The 10,746-nt window shown below is 34.5% G+C and overlaps 2 protein-coding genes across 2 annotated transcripts; one reads left to right on the plus strand and one right to left on the minus strand.

The window, feature by feature from the left end:
* Nucleotides 1–3,872: 3,872 nt before the first annotated feature.
* Nucleotides 3,873–5,177, plus strand: LOC114712935 (uncharacterized mitochondrial protein AtMg00810-like). Its single transcript, XM_028897495.1, has 2 exons — nucleotides 3,873–3,994; nucleotides 4,157–5,177. The coding sequence occupies exons 1-2, from the start codon at nucleotides 3,873–3,875 to the stop codon at nucleotides 5,175–5,177; spliced, it is 1,143 nt and encodes a 380-aa protein (XP_028753328.1).
* Nucleotides 5,178–6,954: 1,777 nt separating this feature from the next.
* Nucleotides 6,955–7,365, minus strand: LOC114712936 (cysteine-rich repeat secretory protein 55). Its single transcript, XM_028897496.1, has one exon. It carries the CDS (start codon nucleotides 7,363–7,365, stop codon nucleotides 6,955–6,957), a length of 411 nt encoding a protein of 136 aa, XP_028753329.1.
* Nucleotides 7,366–10,746: the final 3,381 nt, after the last annotated feature.

A 10,746-nucleotide genomic window follows, 5' to 3' on the forward strand; every position in this document is an offset into this window, starting at 1 on the left:
TGCTAAATAGATTCAAAGCATCTTTCTCAACTTGTTCATTAGACAATTTCCTACTAAGAAGAAATGATTTAGGAAAAGGAAGCTCTGAAATCTTTACCTCACTCTTACCCTTCCTTGATTGCTTCTGAATTTCTGGAAGTTCCTCATTTTGTTGACCAGAAGGAGTTGGGACTGCTTTGGGTACTTCTTGCTGTAACTCCTTAATTCCAGAATGCTGAGAGTTTGCAGCCCAGGTTGCATCATCATCATGTGTGGAAATTGATTCTTTCTCTTTTTTCCTTGTTGACAATAATTTCTTCTCACATTTGCTTTCAGATTGAACTTGAGGGGTCACCACAGAATCATCATTTTGCTGCATATTATCAGATTCTTTAAGTTGTTCATCATCCTCATCCAAAGTAAAACTGACTTGTTTTCCAACTTGTCTTCCACTCCTCAAAGAAATGGCATTCAATGACTTTGGATTAATCACTATATTTGAAGGTAGAGACCCTCCACTTCTTGCTTGCAGATCGTTAAGTGTATTAGACATTTGAGTGACAAAATTATTCAGATTAGCAGACTTAGTTTCCCACTGCTCAATCTTCTGCTCCAATGCACTCATCCTAGAATTGGTCAAAGAATTGTTGTTGGTTATCTCAGATTTCATTTCCTTCATACATTGAATCAATTCAGCCATACCATTGTCATTTTTGGAGGAGGATGCACCCTGATGCTGTACTAAAGTTCTGGTATGTTCAGAATTCACTCTGTTGTCCTGAAACTTGTTTTGCATTGTTAGAGGTTTTTCTGATCCTTCCCTCCACCTAAAATTTTGATGATCTCTCCATCCCTCATTATAGGTGTTAGAATAAGGATTTCTTTGTGAAAATTGTCCTGATCTTCCTTGATAAACAGCAGAAAGTTCTTCAATATGAGAGGGACAATTTTCGCTTGTATGCATGGGTGATGCACAAAAATCACATGAAGGGGCCACTAATGCTTGGGAAGTGCCAACTGAATTGTAAGGCTTCGAATACCTCTCTTGTTCCAATCTCTCCATTCTTTTATCCATTCTATCTGTAAGTGCCAGCAGTTGTGCAAACAAGTCTTGAGAATGATGAGAAGACATCTCCTTGACTCCTTGTGTTTCCCTTGTATGAAACTATTGAGTATTGTTGGCCATTCTTTCTAAGAGTTCCCAAGCATTTTTAGGAGTAAGCTCCAAAATAGACCCATTAGCAGCTGCATCAATTATGCTTTTGGTTGAGGACAACATCCCTTCATAGAAATACTGCACTAAGCTAGATTTAGTGCACTGATGGTTAGGACAGCGGTTAATCAAGGTCAAAAAACGTGTCCAGTACTCATACAGAGTTTCTTGCTCTCTTTGAGTTACACCATATATTGCTTTCTTCAATTTTGAGGTCCTAGATGCAGGGAAGTATTTGTCCAGAAAAGACTTCCTTAATTGCTCCCATGTGAGAGTTGAAAAATGTTGAGGAAGTGTGTGCAGCCACTCCCTTGCATTTCCTTCCAATGTAAAGTGAAAAACCCTCTTTAGAACATCTTCAAGAGCTGCTCCAGGAGGTTTCATTGCTAAACAGACCGAATACATAGTATCCAAGTGCTGATAGGGATCATCACCTGCAAGTCCATAGAATTTTGGTAAGGAACTAATTAAAGCACCTTTGATTTCAAAGTTAATATCCTGAACATAAAATCCTCTTGGTGGACAATTAATGGTGGAATTATTAATTTCCTTTATGCTCCTATTATCATCATCAGGATTCTGAGGTATATTATGATTAACATTTTCAGCATGATCCTCTTCATTATTCACCCTATTTCCTTGATTCACATTACCAACCCCATTATTCCTTGTATTAGCTTGATTACCTTGGTTCTCCATCACAAAGTGATTATCAACAAACTCACCCTCAACAGGTTCAGAATCAGAAAGAGAATCAAGTTCACTACTAGAAGATGCAGTGGAGATTGACTGTGCAGAATGCTCTAAATGTGTGGTACTTGTAGCTACTTGTTGTTTAGCCTTTTTAATCCACCTAAGTGTCCTATTAATCTCTCTGTCCAGTGGATAAAAATCACTATTGTTGTTCATGCAATGCAATGACAATTGTCCAGATTCAACAAGCAATTATCCAAATTCAGGAGTAGAGTCCAATCAGCAAAATGCAGATGGAAGATAAGTGAATTACCTTCAAATTGCAGCCTTTTTCAATCTGGAAACACAGCAGGTAGCAAACTCTTTGTTTTGATTTTAATATTTTCCAAAAACCAAACAATTATGGAGTAATGAAACAATGACAGAAAATAAACTACTGTAAAATGAAATCAAACTAGAAAGCAAACACACCAAAAAAAAATGCAGTTAAAAAAAACTAGCTAGCTGAAAACCAAGGAGACAGAGCTCCCCGGCAACGGCGCCAAAAATTTGATCTCTTGTCGTTCAAAGGTCAAATTTAATACTCTAGATTAGGTAGGAGATGAGTCAACTAGAGGTCAGTCTCAAGGAGCCTTAATGTCTTCTGGAATTAAACTAGCTAGAAGTTACAAATTAAACTAACAGAGAAGGAGGTAGCTTCTGGAATTGGTTTCTGTCATGAATTGTTATTTATGAAAACTGATTTTCAAAAGGAATGAGAGAAGAATAAGATACAGAAAAGAGTTTGAAAGATATCAATGAAGTGAATTCCCTTGGATCTGTGATTTCACCTTCCTTGCAACCTAAAATCAGATTTCTATTTCTCTTAGGCAATTCATCAAACAGTAGGTCTGCAATCAACTCTAATGATGTAATTAGATAATTTCCAGGATGAAGATTAACCAATTCACCTCAGATTTATCACAACAATTAAGTTCCAGACTTAAACCAAATCAGAAACTGAATTGAAGCTACTCAGAAAAAGGAAATTATAACCTCTAAACACATCACAACTCAGAAGTAGCAGAACCTAATGAAATCTAATATGAGTTATATATCTGAATTTCAAACAAAGATTTATAACAAGATCCAAATCTAAAACACAAATACAAACTCAAGAAAAACGAAATCTCCCTTGACAATCAGTGCTCTGGATCCATCACAGCTCCTCAGGAATCAATGGCTTAGTTGCTCATGTTGATGGAGGAAATCTGGCCAAATCTCCTCTGAATCTCCATAGCAAAACGCAAGAGAAGAGAAGAAGATGAAGAAGATGAATCTGGAAGTTGAGAGAATCTGGAGAAGTGAAGAAAAGAAGAGAATGAATGAGAATGCTGGAATTCAGTATCAGATCCGTTTTTCTGAAGCTTCTGGACGTCCAGTTCTGTTTCTTTATTTTCCCCCGCCTTCTCACCTCATTCTCCACATTTGAAGGCTTGTAATGTTGTATTTTGACATGTGAAACTTCCTTGCCTTCAGCTATGCGTTTTACTAAAGCCCAAGACATGTGTCACTCTCTTGAAACTCACTAGCCATGGAGCTATGCGTTTTACTTAGAGTTTTTCCTCACAAAATGCTACACTAGACCACACATGATTCCAGCTCTTAACCAGATTCAAAACACTGCGTTTTAACTCCTAATTCAAGATTTTTGGCTATATCTTTCCAGATTTTGTCCATTCTTCACCAATACTTCCAGAATTAGAGAAAATCCCTTTCAATCCTGCAATGATACATCAAATTCTCACAGCATCATTTCTTATCAAATATTAGAAATCTAAAGTTAATTCCACATGAAAGCATTTAAATTCAATGGGAAATCACATTATTTAGTTGATCAAAATGTGGTTCATCAAGTATAGACAAATATAAGGCAAGACTTGTGGCTAAGGGATATAATCAAAGAGAGGGAATTGACTATCATGAAACTTTCTCTCCTGTAGTGAAGATGATAACTGTGAGAATTGTGCTTAAATTAGCTGCTGTAAACAATTGGAGTTTGTTTCAGATGGATGTTCATAATGCATTCTTGCAGGGAGATTTAGATGAAGAAGTTTACATGTCCATTCCGTAAGGTTTTGAACGTAAGGGGGAGAACATGGTTTGCAAATTAAAAAAATCTTTGTATGGGCTTAAACAAGCCTCAAGGCAATGGAATTTTAAATTGACTACTGCTTTAAAATTAGGAGGCTTTGTTCAAAGTAAACATGACTATTCTTTGTTCATTAAAAGGTTTGAAACAGAGTTTGTTTTGGTTCTAGTTTATGTTGATGATCTTCTTATCACTGGTAATTCTGAGGACAGAATAAGGGAAGTGAAAGATTATCTGCATAGGCAATTCAAGATCAAGGATCTAGGGGAAATTAAGTATTTTTTGGGGATAGAGATAGCTAGGTCCCAAAAGGGAATTATTTTGTCTCAAAGAAAGTATGTGCTGGATTTGATTTCTGATGCAGGACTAAGTGGATGTAGGCCACTGTCAGTACCAATGGGGCAGAATTTGAAGCTGCGAGCCTTTGAAGAAGGAAAGGATGCTGAGAAGGATTTGCTAAGGGAACCTGAACGTTATAGAAGACTTATAGGTAGATTAATATACCTGACAATAACACGGCCTGACATCAGTTTCTCTGTGCAGGTCCTCAGCCAATTTATGCAGACTCCAACTAAGATGCATATGGGAGCAGCGCTGGGGGTAGTAAGATACCTGAAACAGAATCCTGGATTGGGTATCCTCCTCAGCTCCAATGAAGACTTGAAGGTTAGCTGTTTTTGTGATTCTTATTGGGGAGCATGTGCAACCACACGAAGGTCTGTGACAGGATACTTGCTGAAAATGGGAGATTCTTTGATCACTTGGAAGACTAAGAAGCAGTCTACAGTGTCACGATCCTCAGTAGAGGCAGAGTATAGAGCTCTTGGAGCTGCAGTGTCAGAGATAGTTTGGGTTAAAGGATTGCTTGAAGATTTAAGAGTTTGTCATCCTCAGCCAGTAAGAGTGTTTTGTGACAGCAAAGCCGCAATACACATAGCATCAAATCCAGTATTTCATGAGAGGACTAAGCACATTGAAATAGATTGCCATTTTGTAAGGGAGAAATTGCAGAGTGGATTGATTAGTCTAATTCATGTGAAAAGCAGCAATCAGGAGGCTAATATACTGACTAAGGCAGTTGGATACGATAGTCAGCGGAAAATGTTGAGCAAGTTGGGAACTATAAATATTTACAGTTCCAAACTTGAGGGGGAGTGTTAGAATTATTAGAGTTAGTTAAGTTATTGGACTTGGGCTGAATTGGGCTTTCTCTCAAAGCCCATAGCGTTGTAATAGTTAGGTAGGTTTATATATTAGCCGAGAGCCTTGTAAATGTAATTTGGATTGATCAGTTTAGTTTTTCTGAGATGGAATAAAACAAGAGTTTTTGTTCTCTCAATCGCTGGGCTTCGTTTATCAGTTGGCTGCAGTTGGAGAGAATAAAAAAGATGAAGAAGGAAAGAGAGGTCAAGTTAGATCTACAATATATGAACTATATCAGAGATTAGAGATTGGTGTTTGAAGAGGAGAATTATATCACGGAATTAATGAGGAAGAAGAAACTGATACATACAAGGGAAATCGAAGACAGCCAAGTGGCTTAAGATCAGAGGCATCTGATCAGCTGTTTCAACACATTTCGTCATCGTTTTCAAATGATTGGTTGAAAGGAAAATGGCAAAAAAGGACTATAGAAATTGTAAAATCGTAAATCAGGTCATTTGATTGTTGCAATTTTTGAAAGTTTCTTTTTTTGACCCAAAGGCTTTGTAAATTGCGTGGGGCAGCGCCCTCTCGTACCAAAAAAACAAAAAATTAGACGGGCTCCGAAGACTAACAGTGACAGGTGGAAGTTGGAAAATTCCAACAATGATACCCACATTGACCAGGCACCAACATTAAGGTTATATTATGATGCTTGTTTGTTTTTCCTCACCTCTTCATGTGTTGACTATGTGATATATTCCAATGAATTATGAAACTTCGAGTAAATAATTTGGTTTGGGAAGCCACTATTATTAGCCTCATATATTAAAGCTACCCACCTTGAATGAAAAAGCCTAAGAACTACGAACAATTTTGAGTTTCTACCTCACCCCATGACTCTAGATCTTACCCCATATATTAATATAGGTTGCAGATAAACAGAGAGTTCTCTCTCTCTCTCTCTTTCTACATTTATAAATCATTCTCATATCTATCCTTTCTTTATCTCTTTGCAATAAGAATTAATAAGAATAAAATTAAAAATACAAGTATCATATTTACTATAAGTAACTTACATTTAGGATCAAAACTTCCTGTACAGGTGACTTATATTTAAGACCATAATGGTAGACCAAATTAATTTAATAACTATTTGGAAAGAATTACTACCTCCAGTCCTTAATATAAGATCTCGTTTGTATTTCAATAATATGTGACAGCTATATGTTTTTCTCCCTCTTTTTTCCTTACAGGCAAAGGAGTTATTATTTAGCATAAACTATTTTTTTATATACATAAATTTCAAAAGTTTTGATTGAAATAGAAATACAACTTAAATATAATCAAAATTTACAAATATATGGTTATCTATTTTATTTTTAAATTAATATATCCACACACATATATATATTAATTATGGCATCAAACATTTCATAAAAATTAGCCAGTGTTTATATTCCCCTTGGTCTGAACTCTTCAACAAGGTCCGTGACTGGACCCCTCTACTGACATGTGATATCCCAAGCGAATCCTGCCACTTTAACAATTGTTAGGTGTTTTTTTTTTTTTGGTTGGTCTTTATTGCTACAGCTTAATTAATCAATGTCAACACTATAATAATGCTAGCAGTTAATTTAATGCATTATCTCTATGACATATACCATTCAGAAAAGAAAAGGGCACCCTCCATAAGCGAAAAGATTAAACAACTAAAATCAAAAGGTCAGACTTCAAACTTAGCGGCTGGAAAAAAAATAAAAAAGAATTGAAGAAGAAGAGAAGAGCTTGTGAACTAGTTGTACCTGAGGAAGCAGCCGTCGTAGACGGCGCGGCCACCTTGTGTTCCGGCAGCGCATTTGTGGACTTGTTTGGCGGCGGCGTCGAAGCAGACAACACAGTCATGAATGGAGATGTAGTTTCTGCACTGAAAAAGAGCGAAAACGGAGTTTTCTACGCTGGGTCGCTGCGCCGTCGCAAAGTGCTTACTGTTATTCGAAATCTGCTCTCTGATGTGTCGGAACGTTCTGTTGACGTTTTCACTGAAGATGGAGAAGTTGGTCACAACGAATTGGTCAATAGATGGAGAGCAGCCTGTGCTTAGAAGATTGGCCTGTGGCTCCGAAACGGCGCCGTTAATAAGCGTCCACGATGACCAAAAGATGAAGGTGATTGAAGGAATAAGGAGATTATTAGGTTGAAGCATCTTTTGTTAAGATGGACCGGAAGGAATCATATGTTTGGAAGTGGAGAGAACGAAGATGAAGAAGAAAGAAGAGGTCATGTTTGGCCCGTAAATGGCGTATTTTGGAGGACATTGACCAAGGAAGGGGTACTGATTGGAGTTTGAAAAAGGACGGAGGAGGAATAAGAATTCCGTCAGGAAAAAAATTAAAAAAAATTAATCTTTTGGTCCCTATAATTTTTACTTATCTGTAATTAAAGGCTTGTATTTTGATTTCTTATACTTTAGTTCGGTGTAACTCAGTCCTTATAATTTTTACTCGGTTATAGCTCAGTTTTTAAAGTTTGACTTGTTACAACTCAGTCTTTATACTTTTAACATTTTATAAGTTAATCCTTCTTTTTATTAAATAGATAATTTCATTTTTCAAAAACATAAAAACTAAATTATAAAATGAGTAAAACTATCAAATTTTAGGGATTGAGTTACAATCAAATCAAAATTATAACAACTAAGTCATACCAAATCAAAATATAAAAACTGAGTTATAAACATATGAAAACTATAAAGATAAGAAGAAGATTAATTTTTGCAAAAAAATTATAAAGAAAAAGCAACTGGCAGCATACGACAGCCACGTGACTTCTCTTGTTGTTTTCTTATTTGCATTTACTCAATCTTCAAATTGTTGAAGGATGCGATAGCAATTTGTCAAAAGGGGTGACGATGCAATTTCTGGAAGTTTGTGTGACCCCCACGTACACTTTAATGTGGCGGAAGTCGATAAATTAGGGGAAGGCTAGGAAATTTCAAAACTAGATAAAGACACCAACATTATACGTTAGCATTCAGCAGCCCATAGTTAAACGGAAAGAAAACAAAAGCTTCGTAATTTCATTTTCCTTTCACCAAAAATGTGTTGACTAGCTCTTCGGTCTCCTAATGACTTGTACGAATTTTCTAGCTAATAATAATTAAGATAATTAAGAAATTACGCCATCACATCACATGATGCTGGAAAGTCATCAGAGTTTACTCAAATATTTACCCATGACGTGGTTTCTATTTTTAAAACTCATAATTTCATTATTTTTAATATTTTGGCCAAAAAATTTTAATTTTTAAATATAAATCATGAACATTAGCGATGGAAGAAAAGTTACAAATAAGTCCCTCAAAAGTAAAAATAATTTTCCTTGAAAAAATTTAATACCAATTAAGTCTTTCAAATTTCACTGACGATATATGGATAAATGTTACAGGACCACTTTTTTTTTTTTTGAAAATGATAAAAAAAAATAAAAATCACCAAATCTCAAATCAAAACAATATTTTATTAAAACACTGGATTTGCAAATATAAATAAATTTTGTTAACATTATTTATTTAATATTTAGTAATTTTCAGCTTTTTTTATTTTTTTTCCTTACGTCCGCAATAGACCGAAATATCATTTAGACCAAACCTTTTATTTTTTTGTTGCCAAAATTTAGACCAAACCTTTTAACCAACCAAACTTTGATCAGTTATCGACTAATAGTTAGATCGCAATATCAATATATTCTTTTAGTTTTATTTATAAATCACTTCTAATATGTTTCACATGAAATTAACTTTCATTTAAAATTCAATAACATTTCAATTTTATTTTTATTTAATATATATTATGCTCTACATAAATAAAGTCAATAAAATAATAAATGACAGGTAAAATTATACGTCCATACAAAAAAATTTCTCTCAGTTTTCTATAAATAGAACAAAAAAAATATTTTCTCTCTTTACTTTATAAATAAAACCAAAAAAGTATATAACAATTCTTCCACCAAGTCACATCCTAAAATGGATTATTAGTGACTCCTGTGACACCCAACTCTAACAGCCTAAATGACAGTAGTTTTGTTAGCAGCGATTACAACTTTAATTTACTCATAAAAGGTGAAATTTTAAAAAAATTTTATGTAGCTTTGAATCTAAACTTATAACTTCATTTTTCTAACAGTTTTATGTTATAAAATAAGACCCAAATTCACTCTCAAACTGCCTGTTAGCAATATTTATTTAGAGCTGGACTGATCTTACTTTCAATAACTCTACTTTTCCCTTCCAGCTTAATAAATCGTAACTTATAAGATACACATTCTAGAACTTTGGAAATACAATTTACATAGGAAATAACTATATCACTCACATCATCACACATATAATATCATTACCTATACATATATACCAAACTTTTAGCTGTACTAGAACCACCCTCAAGTACTCCTCCTTATGGATGTATATACAAGCATAACAGTATAGATTACATGCTTCTCAAATAGGGTGAAAAAAATAGAAACACATAAAATATCACGAAAGGGAATGTACACATGTAATGTATTAAATTTTCATATTGATTAACTAATTAACTACATAACTAAATTCTTCTTCTCTTCAATCTTAGCTATGCTCCCACCAACTTTTCTTTCCCTTTGGATCGACTAGGCCCTATGGTTACACAGAGGAGATGGGTAAAATTCAAAGAATGGTAGTGGCAGTAATCATATTTCATATATTATGCATGGCATAAAATGAAGCATGCAAAAGAAGTCACAAAGAACAACACCTTACAAAATAATTAAACTGAACAAAATAATTAATTGAGGCATATTCGCTATCATTTAACTGAATCTCATATAACCATTGCACATAATTGAATAACTGAACAACTACATAACTGATGAACTGAATTGTATAATTGAGCAACTGCTAACTAGTTAACTGATTACTGATCATATGCATAATTGGATAACTGAGCATATGCTTAACTACATAATTTGAATAACTAAGCAACTATATAGCTACTAACTGATCAACTGTTAAATGCTTATATACTGGACAGCAAAATGCATGCACATGGCCATGACAATAACTAGTAAGGCAATTTACATATTCTCAAGTATTATGACATAAACAGACATGCAACCAAAACAAAACATGCAAAATAAAGTTATCTTTTGTTTGCTCTCTTGTACGGCTACCTTGCTATGAGTTTCTTCTTAGTAGGGTAAAACACCAATTAAATCCTAACATTACAAGTACATACATAACGTAAGTTAAAATGAGGGTAATGATTAACCCATAACTAACTAATTCTCTCTATAACCCCACACTTAGGCATGCTTCCCTATCTTAATGTGGTTAGTCATCTTATAGAAAAACTCCTATATTTAATCTCTATATTTTCAAGGGTATCTAAAACCTCTCCTTTTCTTAGGTTTTGCTTAACTTCTGAATCCATTGGAACCATAGTTGATCAAAAACAAGAAACAAAGGTCATAAATTTAATTATTATAAACAAACACATCATGCATCCGTTTCCCAAACATCACAGCAGCAAATACATATGTGTCAAGCATT

The sequence above is a fragment of the Neltuma alba genome, unplaced genomic scaffold, assembly GCF_004799145.2.
Source record: "Neltuma alba isolate B1F8T4 unplaced genomic scaffold, ASM479914v2 tig00011402_pilon, whole genome shotgun sequence".
NCBI classification, from domain to species: domain Eukaryota; kingdom Viridiplantae; phylum Streptophyta; class Magnoliopsida; order Fabales; family Fabaceae; genus Neltuma; species Neltuma alba.